General features: G+C 38.2%; 1 protein-coding gene across 3 annotated transcripts; it reads right to left on the reverse strand.

Moving 5' to 3' along the window:
• Nucleotides 1-2,868: 2,868 nt before the first annotated feature.
• Nucleotides 2,869-3,150, reverse strand: LOC142838604 (keratin-associated protein 16-3-like). 3 transcript variants are annotated; one of them, XM_075954148.1, is made up of 2 exons: nucleotides 3,015-3,150; nucleotides 2,869-2,933 (listed from the first exon to the last, which is right to left on the reverse strand). In XM_075954148.1, the coding sequence occupies exons 1-2, from the start codon at nucleotides 3,148-3,150 to the stop codon at nucleotides 2,869-2,871; spliced, it is 201 nt and encodes a 66-aa protein (XP_075810263.1). The 3 variants fall into 3 exon arrangements, with proteins under 3 accessions (XP_075810263.1, XP_075810254.1, XP_075810244.1); XM_075954139.1 differs by having other exon boundaries at nucleotides 2,988-3,150; XM_075954129.1 differs by having other exon boundaries at nucleotides 2,869-3,150.
• Between the last annotated feature and the right edge of the window lie 16,487 nt (nucleotides 3,151-19,637).

Below are 19,637 nucleotides of genomic sequence, written 5' to 3' on the forward strand. Positions count from 1 at the left end.
CAAAGAACAAATTCACAGGATGATACATTACATATTTGAAAAACTTGAAAGTTTAACCCCAACACTAAAAACTAAGGAGAAATGGAAAACCTAATTAAACCAGGAAAACCCTATGAGAATAACTATTATAACCACTATATATATGCCTAATGAGGTGGTGGTCACACATTTAATCCCAGCACTGTAATCTCAATGTCTGGAAAGCAGAGGCAGGCAAATAGGAATTACAGTGACTTAAATTTAAAAACTGCTTGAAAAAGGCAGGCTGAAATTTAAAGTGTATGTCCTTTGTGACCTTAAAACAAATATATTTAAACCTTGAATCTATATATAAAGAGAAAGCAGAATATAGGTATATTTATCTACACATAGTGAGGTATATTTAGTCTCAAATTTTCAAAATAATTTAATTGAAACAGAAAACTTTTTCTGTTGCCAAAAAACATTTTACCCTAGGAAAGATATAACCTGGCAAAACAGGAAGACCCCAGTTAGGGTTGGGGCAGGGTTTTGCTTTTATCTTTCCAAAAAATAAAAGGACCCAACCAAGGAAACCAGAGACCACTGGATAAGTGAAACATCTGAAGAAAAAAGATAGATCATCTGGAGAAAATAACCCAACACATAGAGTAAACTGGCCAAGTGGCATTGCCCCCTCCAGCTGACCAACTCAGAGCTCCAGATGAGCACCAGCACCCATGCCACCATCTTGCCTGAGCAGTTGACCCTTCCTGCCAATCAACCACCCAATGTGAGTAGGAAGCAGGACAGCCTGGTGGGGTGTTCCCTTCTTTCTCCCTGGCTCATGACTGTCCCTCCCAAGGGAGATTCCCAAATACTTGTTTCTGCTGCCCTCTATAGTCTTAAGTGGCAAGTGGTCTTTATGTGGCCCCAATTCAATAAAATACTAAAGCTGTTTTGGGGGTAGGAGCACGACTCTTTCCTCTAAACTCACATGAGCTTGCTAAAGAAAACCTCAAAAAGTCTCTGTATCTCTGTCTCAGACCAGAAGAGTCACCGGGTATGGGACAGAGGAAAATCAAAAAATAAGTGAGTATTCTATTGCCACGAATTTCATGTTTTGGTTTTCATTTGACTCTCTAAAAACCTATCTTTTCTATTTAGACAAAAGGGGAAACATTACAGGATATTTGGTCACACTCTAAACTTTAACATTGCATTATTTACTGAAAAAAAAAATCTGTTTCTAGATGTGGTATGGCTCAGTCCTAGCATGCATCGTTAATCCAAGAGTTTTCCGCTAATTGTAAAGAATAAAGTCAACCAGGTGGAGCAACCACCTGGTTGACAAGAAGTGAGGGAGGAAAATCCACCGAGAAAGAGGGAGAGGGGAGTCCACAAAGAGAGGTGCACAGGAAGTAGAAGGGAGGAACCTTCAGTTTAAGGCAGGCTTATTCGGAAGGCATAGGAGGAGGACAAAGGTGCTAGGTGCTTTTTTGCCTCTCTGAGCTAATTGGGTTTCTCTCCATCATCTGGCTCCCAATTCTTTATTGATAAAATCAAACAATTCAGATTTAGTCAAAACAACATATTGTCATGTTTTATTAAGACGTTTTCAACTTAAAACATATAGAGTATTCCATGTGTCTCATTTGTCTCCAAAAATCAAAAATAAGAACTCCAAAATGTTGGAATTGACCAGTGAAAGAATTGGAAATTAAAATTATAATTTGGGAGAATTTCTAATAGTAGATTCAATATCTTTATGAGATATAAATTATTCAAATTACTTAATTTTCAATCATGTGATAAACTTCACTTAATAGACTCATACATATCTGAAGCTGGAATAGAATGGTATCCACTTTTGTTTCAGGAAAAATTTTCTTTAAAATGTTTGCTTTTTTATCTCTACTTTAAAGTATTTTAAGCACATGTAAAAAGAATAAACAAAAACATCTTTATGCATCCATCTTCTAGCTTATCAACTTATAATCTATTTAAAATTTAATACTATATTGATTTATTTCAGTAAATGCTTCTTTAATCCTTAGACATAGAATTATTATATTTTGAAAGAAGGAAAAGTACAGGAATTTGTGGATAAGGGTGGTAAAGAGGACAAAGACAACTGATAAGCCATAGGGAGCAAAGAAAGATGGTTAAGTGGAAACAGAGATGGGAAAGAAAAAAATGGGTAGAGGATGGGGTCAATAAATGAACATTTGTTGAATTTTTTACCTATGAGAAAAAAACACATAGCCAGTTATTATATTAACAAATCCAAAAAAAAAACTATTTTTGTTGCAGAACTGATGTTTTGGTGAGAGACAGTGGTGAAGCTTGGACTTCTGAGGGCACCTGGCAGTGGGACCACCATGCATCTAGCATGCGCTAGTTTGTGGGAGCCCATTCCATATGGTGGGATGCCATGCTGAGCTTTAATGCACGGGGAAGGGGCTTGATCCTGCCCTGACTTAATGTGTCAGACAGACATTGTTGACTTCCCCAGTTGAGTCCTGACCCATTGGGAGAAATTTATGGGGGGTGGGCTGGGGTGGAAGTGAGGGGGGAAATGAGGAGTGGTGGGAGGGAAAACTGAGGTTGAAATGCAAATTGAAATTAAAAACAAATAAAATCTTAAAAAACAATTGAGATTAAGGCAAATGAACTGTGTCAGGAAAAAGTCATCCCAGTCAGTATAGAAATAGATCCCTGAAGATCAACACTCAAGATTCAGACTTCATTTATTATGCTCCACACTATTTATGGAAACCAAGTAATACAAAAGAAAGTAAAATTCTGGATAGAGAAAAAGCAAAGAATGCAGGTCACAGAGTAAAGATGCTTAGAAAAAATAAGGCATCACAGAACAGTAATCCATGGGTTATAGATTCAAATATTTATTCAATAGTAGCTGGAGAATCCATACCCTCCACAGCATGAAGGGCGGCAGCAGCCATAACCGTAGCCTCCGAAGCCAGAGCCAAATCCATAGCCACCGTAGCCAGAGCCAAATCCATAGCCACCGTAGCCAGAGCCAAATCCATAGCCTCCACAACCACAGCCATAGCCCAGTCTGCGGATGCTATTACATCCACAGCCATAGCCTCCATAGCCATAGCCCAGGCCCCCGAAGCCTCCATAGCCATAGCCCAGGCCTCCGTAGTAGCCGCTGTAGAAGCTCATGATGTCTGGAGTGGTAGGTTTGGTTTGCAGTTGCAGGACAATGTTGTCAGTTCAGCTGCACAAGGCCATTTATATATACCTGGAGAAACCACACCTCTAAATGCAATTCGTTAAAACTATTCATTAAAATTGAAAACTATGTGAACAATCTTGCTTCTTAGGACTCAACCCCATGCTCTCCTTGTTTGCATGTGTGGTGATTTAAAGGCTGTGAAGCATGTTTGATGTTCTGCTTTCTTTGGATGCCTAGAAAATTGCTTTGTCTCTAATTAAAATAAAAATACTGTGCTGTTTATAGTCCCCGTGTATGCTTGAGTTGCTCAGCTTCAAACTCTACAATAAACTCTTTGACTTCAAATATTGAAATGGTATCTCATGAAGTTGTCTTTACCCTCCAACTTCATCCTTTTTTTGACATTCCACTGTTGAAGAATTTTTTTCCCAAGCCAAGTAGATGTGCCATCATTCTTTTGGCAAGAATCCACATGCACTGAATCATAACTATAGAAATGTTAGTCCAAATGAAAAGATGAAAATAAACTATGATGTGTATCTTAATGCCATGCATTCTACAGTCAACTGAGAATCACATTTAGTAGTGCAATAATCATATCTAAGTTTTCTAAATAATCATAGATGAAACTCAATGGGACTTCAGAAGTGTCATGTCTCCCATATAGTCTGCTTGATAGACATCACTAAACAGAAAAAACCCTGCTATTTGCATTTAAATAGGTACCTCCAAGTTTATAAATAGGTGCCTTTTTTAGGTTGTAGATTTCAATCATTCAAAAAATTCTACAGCTATATACTTAAAGAAATTTAACATGATTTATTGCACTCTATCTATCTATCTCTGTCTCTGTCTTTCTGTATCTGTATATCTCTCTCTGCTTGTGTGTGTAAATCAAGAAGTTGTGATTCAGGAACATGCAGAGTCATGCAGTCATCTTTCCAGGCAGGTCAGATATATTTATGTGTTTCATCTCTTGAACATAGCTCAAAAGTTAAATTTGAATCTAAGTTATTTTTCTCCCATTTTATTAATCTGCCTATTTTTAATAATCACATAATAAGAACATACTTGTCATTAAATGTATTGATAGGAGTGCTCAGGTAAGTCTATGTTGTAGCTTAGAACAATTGAATTTTCCAAATATTACAAAAAATGTGCTTTATTGACAAAAAGGTGAGATCAAAGTGCAATTGGTTGAACATGCATGTCTATAATAGTGGTCCCCTGCAATCTGCAAATTTAATAGACTTAGTCTTTGTTGTAAATTATTTTGTTTTTCCTATACTCCCATTAGAATAATTTTGGCTAAGCCTAATTTAAGATGAAAAGAACTCATGTTTAATATTTGTCATGATCCAAGTAAATATTTCCTGAGAGGGAATTATTATATTTCAGTAATTAAGAGTCTTCCAGGTTCTGGCTATTACAAATAATGCTGCTATGAACATAGTTGAACAAATGCTTTTTTAGTATTATAGGGCATCTCTTGGGTATATTCCCAAGAGTGGTATTGCTGGATCCTGGGGTAGGTTGATCCCAAGTCCCAACTTGGATAGAATTTGAGGTCCCCATGTTAAGTACAACAAGCTAGATACAAAAAGACAAATATCACATTTCTCACTCAACCAGAAAGTTATCTCACAGAAGACTAGTGTAAGACAGAAATCATCAGTGGGGAAGGGTGAGGTCAGGAGAAAATAAAAAAAAAAGAAAGAAAACATGAAGGATCCTGAATAGAGAGATAAATATATGGAATGAGAAGAAAATAAGAACACAAAAGTTCATAAAACATAAAGTGATTAGTGCTTAAGAAGATGAAAATGCTAATTAACCTTATTTAATCATATGAGCAGTGTACATCCACAAAAATGCAAATAACATGTTTTAGTAATAAGTTAAAAATTCAAGCAGAAAAGATCCAATTGACTCGCAGTATCTTTTAGGTAAATAGGCTGGGAGTCATTCATTCTGATAAAGGAAAAGTAGGTATAACTTTACTGACTTAATTACTAGATTTCAAATAACTGGAATGGGTACATCAATGTTAAACAATCTGGAAATTAGAAATGGACAGAAAAGTCATCGGGAGATGTGTCTCTGGAGACAGGATACATTAAAGGGGTGTACCAACTCTCAGAGGGTTGCATAGATGGCACAACTTGATAAGTAAATGAAAGCAGTCATTACAACATCTCTATGGAGAGCTTGCACTCTTTGCCACCATTTGGGGTATTAAACTCCAACTCTCAACAATCCCTTTTTGTATGATCACTATCCTTCTTAATTGTTTGGTCAAAGTCCCCAAACTAACTAGTAGCAAAATGAGACTCTAACTAGTCTTTATGCCCCAGGACTTGGATAACACTGCTTCAATATCAGGAAGCCTATAAGTAGATTTCTCTTGATGAGGAGGAGGACTTCACAGAAGAATACACACTTGCACCTGTGTATGTGTTGTTACATTACCATCATTGTCATTGTACACACACGGCTTCATTGTGACACTCCACGCAAGCATACACTGTACCGTGACCCTAGTAACAGCTCAACTACTCTTTATCTATTTTCTCCCTCTTCCCTTTTCCTCTGCCTAACCACAATTGCCAGCAACCCAATGCTCCTTTTGCTTCCATGAACCTTCCTCTGGCTTGCCCATGAAAAGAAAATCTATATGATTTGCTCTGTGGGAATAACTCCTTTAAAATGATTATATTCAGTTCTCATGATCAGCAAAAAAAATTTAAGAAAATATATAATTACCTAGACATGATATTAAACAAAGTTTTAGCTATTCTTGACCTTGGTTGTGTAATTGTATTGGTAATTCTAATTAAGCAAAGAGATGCCCTCCAAATTGAACCTGCCTTCTTTTTAAGTAAACTCATTATAAGTATTGATGAATGTATTAGGTGTTTCTTATAAAAATTCATGTGAGCTATTCATCCACTGACAGTGGCTAGAATATCCAGTGTAGAATCAATTCATTTATTGTTCATCAGATGTTTACTGATTGCTTATATATTTCATAAATCAATTGATTAAAAAAACTAGTCAATGAATTTGATGAAAGCTACATTATGAATTTGGAGGAGGCTGCTTGTTCATTTCCCAGCCATTCAGACCCGAAATAATCACACAGAAACTATAATATTTAAAACTCTGCTTGGTCTATTGGCTCTAGCTTCTTATTGGCTAAATCTTAAAAGTTAATTTAACCCATTTTTATTAATCTGTGTATTGTCATGAAGCTGTGGCTTACTGGGTAAAGTTCTGGCATCTGTCGCTGGCCAGGCTACATGGCTTCTCCCTGACCCTGCCTCCTTTCTCCCAGCATTCAGTTTAGTTTTCCCCAACTACCTCTAGTCCCTGCACAGACCAAAGACAGGTTCTTTATCATTAATAGTAATCACAGCATACAGAGGGAAATCTCATATCACCTCCCTTTTTCTATTTAAATGAAAAGGAAGGTTTTAACTTTAACATAGTAAAATTACATATGACAAAACAGGTAACAAGCAAGAATTGCCGTTACAATATTTATATCTACTTTATATTTTATCATAACTAAGGAAAACTATAATTATAACTATAAATTCTTCAACTCCATAAAAGACTCTGGAAGGATATATATATATATATATATATATATATATATATATGTCATATATATATTACTATCTACAATAATAGGAAGAGCATTGTAAATAACTTCCAAAACTCTAGAATCTCACTGCCTGAACAGCCACCCAAAGTTCTTCTGTACCATTGGGGCATGCATCTTCAGCCTACTGGCCCATAGTATCCAGAAGACACTTACATGAAGCAGGAAATCTTAAAGAACATTCCACCTGTATTGGCAGTTTGTCAGTCACTTTCTTCTGTCTCCTACAGAATGTCTAACAGACTCTTTCATGAAGCAGGAACCCCGAAGGATCATCTCAACTTTAAGCAAGTTCAGCAGTCATTACTCTGTATGTCCTGCATGTCCAGTTCATCAAGCCATCCGGGCAAGAGCAGTTTCTACCCAGATGACTAACAAACTCCATAAGGAGCCTCTTTTGTGCCCATCCTTTGAAGTAATTAGTGCTGCCAGGAGCAGATGTGTCTCATTGTCATAAAAAGTCCTAAATTCTTAAAATATGTTGAAAGCGATATTCTATAGTCTTTAAAAGGTTTGAAGAATGCCTATCCATCTGAAATGCATCTCTGTACATCTAGAAAATCTAACTAAAATGGCTATGAGCCATCTATTATAGATGATTATCTATTAACCTACATTTCTTAATTATATCATGCATTTTTAAATGAGCTGCACATACACAATACCTTAATCAAGAGCAGAAATATACATATACACAGTATGACAAAATTGACCTTAAATTTGTATCAATGAATCAAGATCCATACTAATTCAAATCTCTATAGCATATCCCACTTTAAATGTAAAGAAACATTTATAAATAACATTTGGGAATGTGGGCGTCATTATCTCTAAACTGCTTCTAGCTGTTTATTGGGCAAAGTAATTTTTTGAAAGTATTTTGTTGAAAGCTATCTTGCAGGTGGTTTTTATTCATCAAACCACATTAGCCTGAAATGAATCCACAGGTTCTCATCCTCTGTGGAAACAAAAGAAAAACCTCTTTTTCAAAGAAACATATCCAATATTTCTCCCAAAGTTACTTCCTGACCTCACATTGCCAGAGTGCTATATTAAGTCTTGCCCATGTTTTAACTTTTCTATGATTTAAACATTATTTTTATTGTATTTGTGTGTGTGCAGTACATTCTCACATTGTTCAAGAGAGAACCTATGAACTCATCTGTCAGTCTTTCCTTCATTTGCCTTAAATTCAAGTTAATTCTGACCTACAAATTCAATAAATAATAGATGATTTTTATCTACTTGACTTGGAGATAAAGTAGTGAAAAGAAAAACCAGTTCTCCAAGATTCTAGAACTAACATTTAAGTGCGTGAAACAGATCATAAACAAATACAGACTTCATTTATCCTCTCAACCAAACGTTCATTGAATGGCTAAAAAGGTCCAAGCCATCCTTTGAATATTGGTAAAACTAACTCAAGGTAGAAAAGAAAGTAAAGAAAAATACCCCAGACTTCCAAAGAGTATATTCTAATGTGAAGAAGTGGATGATGTAACCAACCAAAATATTTTGAATAGTGGTAAGTTTTAAGATAATAAAGAGATTATAGATGAAAATATGCAATAATCCATGGAAGTTATTGAGATGGATGATGAACTGTGATAGAAAGGTGTCTTATAAGTGTGGCTTTGAGTATGGACTTACATGACCCTATAAATTGATAGCTTTCTTAGATAAGAGAATGTCATATTGAGGAAAGAGCTAAAGGGCAATTGTCAACTTGCTTACATAACTAACATGAAATTAACTAGGGGGAAATAGAGGAAAGACATCAGACATAAAATCATGTATTCTGTAGGGAAATTTTATACTATCAGCAGCAGTGTGCACACAAATTCACAGAATATATAGCAGTATCACTACCAAGGTATGAGTTGACTATAAATCAAGGGGAAAAAATTCTTTGATGGCCTTAGGAAAATTTACCTCATGTGTTATATAGAAAGTCCAAAGAAATTTTGAGTGATTTCCCCAAGATTCTGACACTTGTTAATGAACACACTCTGGTTTTCACTGGTACTGTGGAGATGGTGACACCTTTTTTCATGAATAAGTAATGTCATAAGGCAGAGGTGACTTTCGTAAAGGGGGAGGTCCCTCCTGTTTTGTTGTCTAAGACTGCTGATTCTTTCTCAGTCACACAGACTCAAAATAACCACACAGGGACTGTATTAATTAAAGCACTGCTTGGCCAATCACTTACCTGTCGGGGCACAGTGCTAGCCCAGACCATAAATTATTTCTCTCGACCAGACCCCAACATAAACTATCTCTCTTGACCAGCGTGGAGGTGTGGGAATAAAGACACAACTCACAGGTTTTATCAGGAGGGAGATTCTCAGAGATCCCTCCTGATCCCTCCGGATTACATATCCGGAGTTCACATCCTGAAGAATTTCTATCGCTTTATTCTCCAAACTTCTTTTATACCAAAACATAAACTGAGGGGTAAATGATGGAGGAAGGTCATTGGCTAATAAAGGAACAGCCTTGGCCCATTTTATTGGTTAGGACATAGGTAGGTGGAGAAAACAGAACAGAACGCTGGGAGGAAGAGGAAGTGAGCTAAGACTCCACAGCTCTCCTCTCCGGATCAGACGCCTAAGAGAGACGCCATGCCCCAGCTCCGACCCAGGATGGACTTAGGCTAGAATCTTCCCTGTAAGACCGGTGCTCACAGATTATTAGAGATGGACATGAATACAGTGTCCATGTAATTATTTCGGGGCATAAGCTAGCCAAGCAGGCGGCTGGGGTGTTGGGGACGCAGCCCCGCTGCTCCTTATTACTACAGGTAAACACATTAGCATACTGTCTTTTAGGTAACCAGGTGAATGGCTTTTAGTCACATCCACAATTACCTGTGTGCTCTGTATGCTAGCTGTCAGGTAGGTTTGAATTAGCATCTCTATCAGGCATCCTCCAAATTACAAAGAAGGGTGCAAAACAACATCCTGACCTTTTGTTAGGTAGTGACAGCCTGTCTGGAAAGTGTAGTAATATGGGCGGCGGCGGGGCTGCGTCCCCAACACCCCAAGCCGCCTGCCCTGCCCGGCTAGCTTATGCCCCGAAATAATTACACAGACTCTGTATTCTTTTATAAACTGCTTGGCCCTTTTCTACCTAGCCTCTTCTAGGTTAACTCTCGCATATTAATTTAGCCCATTTCTAATCATCTGTGTAGCGCCCCTAGGTGCGCTTACCAGGAAGATTCTAGCCTATGTCCATCCTGGGTCAGAGCTTCATAGCGTGCGTCTTCCCTGGAGCAGGTAGCATGGCGTCTGTGCTGAAGGCGTCTGCTCCGGAGAGGAGAGCTGTCGAGTCTGACCTCACTTCCTCTTCCTCCCAGCATTCTGTTCTGTTTACTCCACCCACCTAAGGGTGGGCCTATCCAATGGGCCTAGCAGTTTCTTTATTGCTTAGCCAATGAAATCAACAGATTGATATATGACACTCCCAACCCTATTACTACAAATGACGCCCAGACGTGTGGCTAACTGAGTCCACAAAAAATTTGAGAAGGCTTAAAAATAAGGGAGAGAGAGTTTAACACAGATTTTTGCTGTTTGTTGGTGGCGTGCTGTAGAGAGATTTCCTGATTCGGCAACAGCAGCAGAAAAAAAGCTGCGTTATCTTAAAGCACAGTTTCTTGGGGCTGTGCCACCAGTGCAAACTCTGGCTTTATGTTTGTGTTCCCGCTTGGGATCGGAAGGAGAGTGCTCTGAGACCATGACGATGATTCAGAGCTCCCCGCCTGCTCCTGGGAAGAAGGCAGAATCAGGCTTAGGCAGGCGGAAGAGCATGGCGGATTCCTGCCGCCATACAGAGACGTGTTTTCAGACTGCACAGTGCTCTGCATGTCAGATTTTGATGTAACTTGGATAAAAAGAATTTCTGTGCTGCATGCTCAGTCTCAGAATTAAAGTGCTGAGTGCCGCTCCTACCTGGTAGCCCCAAGAGGCTTCCTGACTCGGCTTTAGCTGCAAAGCCTGCAGCTCATTAAGAGGTCCTGCCACGAAACACTTAAACGGTGTTGACGAAAAGCTGAACGCGTGCTTTTCGGTTTTCAGCCATAGCAGAAAAAAAGCTGCGCCGCTTAAAAATGCCGGCTTTCTGGGCTATCCTGCCAGGGCAAACTCTGACTGTTTGAGGCAGGAGGGCCGGCTACCGAGAGAGGATTTGAGTGTTGTCTGTTGTAGCTTGCTGGCTGGCAGGGACCTTGAAAGGCCATAGAGGTGTGGCTATAAATATGGCTGCAGCCTGTATATCTGCCATGAGGCTGGAAAGTTAAGGAATGGACTGGATCTAGCTGGCAAAGCCACGCCTTTAGTCCTACTGAGATTGCTTGGTAAATTAAAGACTCATGTGGTCAGAAAAAGAGAGTTATGCAGTAAAGAGAGATTCAAAGACAGAGAAAATTTCTGAATGGTTTACTGTGTGTTAAAAATATATGCAGACTAAAAGTTAAAATTCTTAAAGTAAACCTCTGTGACTTCAAGGTGTGGCAGCACACGCCTTTAATCCCAGTGCCTAGAAGGCAGAGACAAACAGATCTCTGTGAGTTCAAGGTGTAGTAGCAAACACCTTTAATCCCAATGCCTGGGAGGCAGAAACAGGCGGATCTCTGAGAGTTCAAAGACAGCCTGGTCCACAGATATATGCTCAAAAAGCAAAAAGTTAACTTAGGAATGTCTCAGCTTAGATTCTTAAGCACCTAATGATTTAAAGGCGCAAATCAAAAGTGCTCCTGGATAGTAAAAAATTGCAGATTCACAAATAGGACAGATTCAGACCACTAAATGAGTCACACTGTTGGATGAATGTACGTAGGCTTGGGAGAGAGAAGAAAAAGAATATAGAGAATAAAGTTAATGGTTTAAAAAGAAAAAAGTAAAAGTAAAGTCTTTAAAGAGACAGAGTACAGATAGTCATAGATATAAATAAAAATAAGCCGCGTAAAGATGAAAAATTCACAAAGAGTCTGGATTATGTACATTGTGTTTTCTTTAAAATTTTTGACTGTAAAGGAGCTAAGTACAGACAGACATTTCATTATATGGGCTGCCCAGTGGAACCAGAATGGATATCATGAGGGTATGATTTCGAAATTTGGATCTAAGGATATGATGCTTTGGAGAGAGTCTTCTTTTGTTTTCACAGAGGATGAGACCCTGTTCATTTCTTCTATTCCGATTTGGTATGATGGACCACGTCCTCCTGAAGGGTTGCTGTGAACATCTTCAGAAAATTGCTTTGCTCAACTGCCAACTGAGATAAACCTGGCACACAGGTTACACCCTAAATAATCTGATTAACAGCGCCCCCATTCAGCAGGAAGCAGTTTGGAGAGAAAAAACTGCGCCCATGTTCCCAAATATTGTTTATAAATGTTCTTTTACATTTAAAGGGGGAAATGATATAGGTATGAATAATTTGCATTGATAGAGATTTAAGGTCAATTTTGTTATATGTATAAATGTTTCTGATGTAACTTTTACTTGATAACTGTTTTGTTATATGTAATTTTGCTATGTTAAGGTTAAAGCCTTCCTTTTTTTTGTTTAAACAGAAAAAGGGGAAGTGATGTGGGAGTGTCATATATCAATCTGTTGATTTCATTGGCTAAGCAATAAAGAAACTGCTAAGCCCATTGGATAGGCCCACCCTTAGGTGGGTGGAGTAAACAGAACAGAACGCTGGGAGGAAGAGGAAGTGAGGTCAGACTCGACAGCTCTCCTCTCCGGAGCAGACGCCTTCAGCAAGACGCCATGCTACCTGCTCCAGGGAAGACGCACGCTATGAAGCTCTGACCCAGGATGGACATAGGCTAGAATCTTCCTGGTAAGCGCACCTAGGGGCGCTACACAGATGATTAGAAATGGGCTAAATTAATATGCGAGAGTTAGCCTAGAAGAGGCTAGGTAGAAAAGGGCCAAGCAGTTTATAAAAGAATACAGAGTCTGTGTAATTATTTCGGGGCATAAGCTAGCCGGGCAGGGCAGGCGGCTTGGGGTGTTGGGGACGCAGCCCCGCCGCCGCCCATATTACTACAGGAAAGTTACATGACTATCTCAGGTGGGACCTATGGATTGATAGCCTGGCTGCTTTACCTTATAGAAATATGGGCCTACACTTACCCATATTGCTAGATAGCTCTTATATCTTAAATTAACCCATTTCTATTATTTTACATTTTAGCATGAGGCTCTTGGTTCACAGGTAAAGTTCCCAGGTGTCTGTCTCCTTTGGTGACAACTACATGGTATCTCTCTGACTCCTCCTACTTTCTCCTCTATCTCTGCTTGGAATTCCCACCTTGCTCTATTCTGCTCTTCCATAGGCTCAAAGCAGATTCTTTATTAACCAATGGCATTCACAGCATACAAAAGGGAATCTCACATCACCATTCTGTAGTTTTCTCATACTATCAATTGTTTCCTTTATTGTAAAGAAGCATTTTAATTTTAACAGGCGAACGGATAAAGAAAATATCGTATGTATGTAGAGTGTAGTTTTGTTTTCCATGCAGGAAAGTGGATGAGAGATATGTAGATCATTGTACTATGGGACGTAAGTAAGACTCAAAAAGGCAAATAAGGTTTATTTTTTTCTCATATGTGGAACCTCTATTAGACAGAGAGGGAGGCAGGGAATAAGAGATCAACAGAAAGAGGGAGATGCACAGAGAGTGTCAGATAGACGCACAGAAAGACAGAGATTCATTAGAGAGGTATATATGATATGGCATGGGGAGTTTATCAGTGGCTCCTTCATACTGAAGAAGTTCTGAACTTGATAGCTGCCCAGCCTCTGGGCCTGTGTGCTTCAGTGGTCCAAATCAGTTGCTGAAGGGCTGAAAAATTCTTAGAGAGCTGTTGGTCTTCATACCACTTTGGAAGCCAGAAGAAATTGGGTTCTGCTATCTATGAAGGAATGTAGCAGCTAAAGTAGCTACAATGAGAAAGATGAATTGACAAACAGAAAAAACTGAGTCTGTGAGTAGAATAACTGAATCACAAACAGTATAATTAACTATCCAAGGAGACATGAAGGCAAAGAGATAAAGAGAGAAGCTTCTTAGTTAACTGCAGATCCAGTCAAATTGACAACTAAAAATAGCCATCACAGGAACCTTTAACTGTACATAAATATACAGTAAGAATTTTTGAAAAAGAAAGAGGGACTATTGGGATGGACCTGACCTAATCATATGATCCCATTAAGAGACATTTCTAGCTAGTAGCAGGGGAACTCACAGATTGGGGTATGTGGAGGATTTGCAATATGTTTGTAGGACTGAACGGGTCTCTGGTTGTGCATGAGACTGGCTCCCAGCTGATACCCACTGTAAGATGTATGTTTGGCATGCAACCACAAGTGTTTAATTCTGCTAACCACCAAAATGTAGTTTGAAGTAGATTTTTTCCCAGAGCCTGAAGGCATGACCCCAGTCTGTCCGAAACCATCCTTTTAATTGTAGAATACCCTGATCAGAACCACAGACCTATACAAGTGTGAACTAAGAGGTGGTTGTTATTTTGCATTGACAGATGTGATGTCATTTTCGTATTATAATAGGGAACATATAGAAAATTTTAGTGTCCCCATCCTTCCACTCAAAATACTACAAGTAAACCATCAGTGAGGCAACTAAACATCAGGCAAATTTTCCGCACAATTACAATTTAGAGAGGTTTGGGGGAGCTGAAAACCAGTATTAGTGTTAGTGTAGAACTCAGGCTGTGCTTCCATCTCAAAGATAAAACTTAAAAGAAGTTGAAGTGCTAAAGATGGCTCTGTGACTCTAGCATGGACGTGGTTTGACACTCCTCAGATAGCATGCCTTGCCTTGCTTGTCAACCTCAAAGGGACATGTTGCTCTTATCTCAAGAATGTTCTTGCTCTATACAGACCTGATTAGTGCAGTGAATTCATCTAACTGTTTCAATGTGACATTGGGAGATTATTAAGTCTAACCTCATTTTGAAAATCAAAATAAAAAATGACTATATAATCCTAAGCCTGGTGTATATATAGATATTTTGAAAGTCATAAGATTATGTGAATTATTTTAATTAATAAAATGTTGTACATTAGAAGAATTTACTAAATAACTCTTGTAATATATTTCCAATTAAACCATAAAATCATCTATGGGTGTCCACTTTCCTTTTCAGCCTATAGACCAACAGTGCTAGAGGGGAACGAGTGAATCATCTCAACTTTATTCCAGAGTAAAAGGAATATATGGAACTGGGAAACCTAGAGACAAACCCTGTTTTGTGTTAAGTGGTGCACTCCTATCACACTTGCTATGTGGCAGCAGGTCCCATAGCGGAACTCCTAGCACAAGTCTTCTGACATCAATCTGTGCCAAAGTTCAAGTCAACGATGAATCAGGCATCTAGTTTAGAGACAGCTAAGGTAAGACAGGGTCAGTCCTTCAGGCCGAGGAACATCCTCCAGATAGAGTTAGATTGGAGAACAGGAAGCCTTGCTGGGGAGGGAGGAAATTCCATATTGCCAAGCTTAGACAAAGTTGCCAGGTTATGGCAGAGAGTAGCCTCTAACCTAGTCAACAATGTATTCTAACGATCACCAAAAAGTTTATTTCTGTACACAATTATATCTGTAAATTTAATATTTTTCTATTTAGAAGTCACACGTGGGGTCCTGATTTTTCAAGATTCTCTCCCTTTAATGTCATCCCCTCGCTTCCAGTAATCCCTTTATATCAGTTACCGTTAGTTTGAGGATTATTATGACTTAGGATGTTGGACGATGTTTCTCAATCATCGCACTGAACTTTCCAGACTCCAGGTTCCCAATCTATCTCTGAAGATGTAATTACATATCCAGCTGATAAATGTGCATCTGGTTTTAGGTGATGGTGAATGGGATGCCTAGAACACTTGAGCTAACACCACAAAGCAACAAAGAGGCTTGATCCATATGTTTATTTGCTTTCTCTATGCCACCAGGTTTCATGGATCACATTAAGAGTAATCAGATCTCACTCCAGTAGGATAGCCTTGTGCCCGATGTATGCACCTTACTTATCGGAGTTTGTATCTTGCTTGTAGGCTCATCAAAATTCTAAGAAACTAAGCTTTGTTTGCTACCTCTAGTACTTATTACAGATTGGACACCGTGAGTTGACACACAACTGTTGAGTTTATGAATGAATAAATGTAGAATTGAATGATTTAAGGGATGCAGCAGGAAGCACCCTATGGAAAAAAAGCAAAACTGAGTAAATTCAGCCTCTTGTAGCCACAGTGAGAACAGCCATCTTAAATCACGGCCCAAGTCAAATGTTCTAGCAATGCTTGCTTTTGTGGATTGTGAACTAATATACATTTATTTTGTAAGTTTATAAAAAAACTTGATATTGATTTCTTGAATTTATACAGTATAATTTCTCTTTATCTCATAACCAATAACTATTATTGATATTTCCTTTAACATTTTGTTAGTCAGTAATTGTAGGTACACATTACTAATCTTTTCAGTATTGCCGGTAGAAATTTTTCTTCTTTTGTCATGAAAATCCTATTCTCTTGGTGGAAATTGAGCATGCTTTCTTTCAAGGACTCCTATTTGTACAGATTCTGCAGGTTTCTGTCTTGGTTGATTTTTCTTACAGAATTCAATATTCAGCATAGCACTGCCATGAATTAATATGCAGTGGGTCAGATACTAACCTAATTGGATGAGAATCTGAACAGAATTTTCTTTTAAAACTCATCACACATCTTAAGAGAATTATAAGAACACTGCTTCAAGCAACCAGAAAATCAAGACCTCAGAGACTACGATAGAGTACTATAAACCTTCATGTATACAGAAATTTACCAATGAAGCAAGCAATTATGAATAAACATCAAGTAAAATGAAAATAATGCAAAGATCATACAAAGAGGTAAAAAGAGTAGTGAAATGATAAATAACAGTCATTTGGGGGTCTCGAAAAAGAAATGACAGCCAAACACATATACTATAGCCAAGGTACTATGCTCTCTAAACAACTCATAAACTGAGCCAAATAAACATAGTTAGCATGATCATTGAGATTAAAACTAGTTCTAGGAACAGAAAGACTCTTAAGCATTTTGAAAACAGGCGTAACTATGAGCCATCACTGTGGGGACATTGGGAGCTAGCTGCCTTCCTAAATGCTGGAGTAGAACTCTGTCATCTGGAAACGGCAGGGAGCTGACAGTTTCTGAAGTCAACCTTTGCTCCTTCAATGACCATTTAAGTGAGGTGAAAAGGGCAGTCACGGAGGAAAAAATCCATTAAGTACAAGACTTCCAACCACACAGTAGTGGGGTTTTCTACTTAGAAACGGCAAGGTACAGCTGAGCTTGAGTATACAGTGGGAAATGGTGCAGCACCCGGGCCTAATGATTCCCTTGTGATGATCTGAGACAGCTAAGAGTTGCTGCAGCTGCATCAGTGCACTCCCAGCTTAGTGTGAAATGAATTGCTCCTCGTCATTTCTCCCATCCTTGTCTCCCAGGTTTGGAGAGAGAAGATCATCCTCAGTAGAGTTGCACAAAGCTCTCAGACACACTGCAGGCAAAGGCATGCATGCATTCACACACAATGCTTACATATGGGAAAGGCCTATGAGGGTGCAAAAGATAATTAGGTCAAGTGAATTAAGTTAAATTGGCATCACCCTTATCACATTAGCAGTTTGAAATATGTATCCCAAAGGAAAATGGCTTCACAAACTATAAATCCTCTCAGCTTGAAACTGCAAGAGCAGGTGGTTTTTTTCTAAAGTCAGCTCTGGCATGTTCAAATCTGAAGTTCTATCACAGGAGCCCCAGATTGGTAGAGAGGTGAAGAATGAGCAACAGGGAATTTAGCTGAAAGTAGTTTCCATGGTAATAGCTCAAGGTGTCAAGATTAAGGACTTGTTTGAGACCAAAGTGTTTGATGTGAACGCGAGCTCCTTTGCTTCCATGGAGTTTTCTGCACACCCTCCGTATTTGTGTGGCAACCTACAAGCCTTACATTTCATCCATTAATGTGTATGAAAACATCTCATGCATACATCGTCCATTTGGAGGACAGCCTCTCCATCTATTAATTTTGACTCCTCTTTATAGGTACCTCTAAAATTCTTTTAGCTATGTCTTATGCCTTTAGCTACACTTATATGTACTGCCGTGTTATATGCTCATAATCATACTTCACAAGTTTGAATAGCACAGAACATCACATTAACTTAATATTAGTTTCATATTACTTAAGCTTGCCTTAAACTAACAGCCCGGCACATCTACATATGTAAAGCACAAAGGTTATAGCTGCTCATAAGCAGTAGTTGAGGGTTTATTGCAATAATGGCATTGATTTTTCTGTTTCTCTTTTGTGTGTTCAAATGGATACTGGTTTCATTTGCTTTCATGTCATGTCTGACAGGATTGACTTTAAAGTTCTATGGTAAATGACCTTAGTTTAATTTTAAAAGTCCATATTCTTATTAGTTTATTTTGTATGGTTTTACAGTGATAGGTTTTGCATGCATCTGCATCTTAACTATAGCTAAGATATATTGGTCAGTAAAAGAAGACCTATGTACACAATTACTGTTGGTGTTCAATACTGCACAGTTCTATTTAGTATAATATGATCTATATATTCAATGTGTATAAGAAAAGCATATACTGATTTATTTATATCAATATACTAACATCTAAAATATACTGATCTTATATTAGTTAATTGCTATTCAAGCATTGATTAACTGATTTAATAGCTAGTTGTTCAAGATAGTCTAAGTTCATGGAATGGCCCTGCAAAGGGAACTCATCTAATTCGGTGGTGAACATGGAACATACCAAAAGTACAAGGTGAATAGTCAATGACATTTTAAAATCTAAAGACTGGACATGTTTGCAAATAATAAACATTGTTGCATTGTTACAGAGATTCCATGGGACAAAACAGTCCAAGAAGTGCTTTTTACAGTTTCACATTCTGTTTCTCCATGACCAACACAACATCCAATTTCATCAATAATTTCATGAACAAAATACATTTTGTGTCTTTTTAATCTTTTCTGATTCTGTTGCACCAGGTAAGAACTCTTATAACCAACAATGGGTTTGAGTATTAATAAAATGCAAATATTAAAAGCAAGAAACATTAATTTTCTATGGATGGAGATTATTAAACTATCTGCTACTAAATATATAGATAATTTTTTGCATAATTTCATTGACGATAATAATAAACTATAAAATAGCTTTATACTATATAATATTTATACTTTATAGCTTTATACTATTTACAGCTCTATTGTTGTGGGGAAAGCAGGTCATTATTTCTATGTTATCCAAGATAATGATTTTAACTTTTTTTTCTTTCTTTTTTTTTTTTTTGAGACAGGGTTTCTCTGTGGTTTTGGAGCCTGTCCTGGAACTAGCTCTGTAGAGCAGGCTGGTCTCGAACTCACAGAGATCTGCCTGCCTCTGCCTCCCGAGTGCTGGGATTAAAGGCGTGGGCCACCACCACCCGGCTGATTTTAACTTAAGAAACCTGTTAAGCATTTATATTATTTCTTTAACAGGTCTTTTCATGAATGTATAAATCATGTGTATGCTTTATCAATGAACATTGAAAAAAGTTTGACAATTGACTGCAACTGAAAATCTTCACTGCACATAGAAATGACAGAAGATTTGTAGCTTAAATAGTTGGAAGTGTAGGCTAAATTTCAGTGGACAGCCAGCACAACCCCAGCAATAAGGTAGTTGAGCCTTAGGAGTTTAGGTAGTTGAGGATTAG

This window comes from Microtus pennsylvanicus, chromosome 1 (assembly GCF_037038515.1).
Source record: "Microtus pennsylvanicus isolate mMicPen1 chromosome 1, mMicPen1.hap1, whole genome shotgun sequence".
NCBI lineage: Eukaryota > Metazoa > Chordata > Mammalia > Rodentia > Cricetidae > Microtus > Microtus pennsylvanicus.

Excerpts from the sequence above, each read along its gene's own strand:
- LOC142838604 (XM_075954129.1), bottom strand. The coding sequence starts at position 3,150 with ATGAGCTTCTACAGCGGCTACTACGGAGGCCTGGGCTATGGCTATGGA.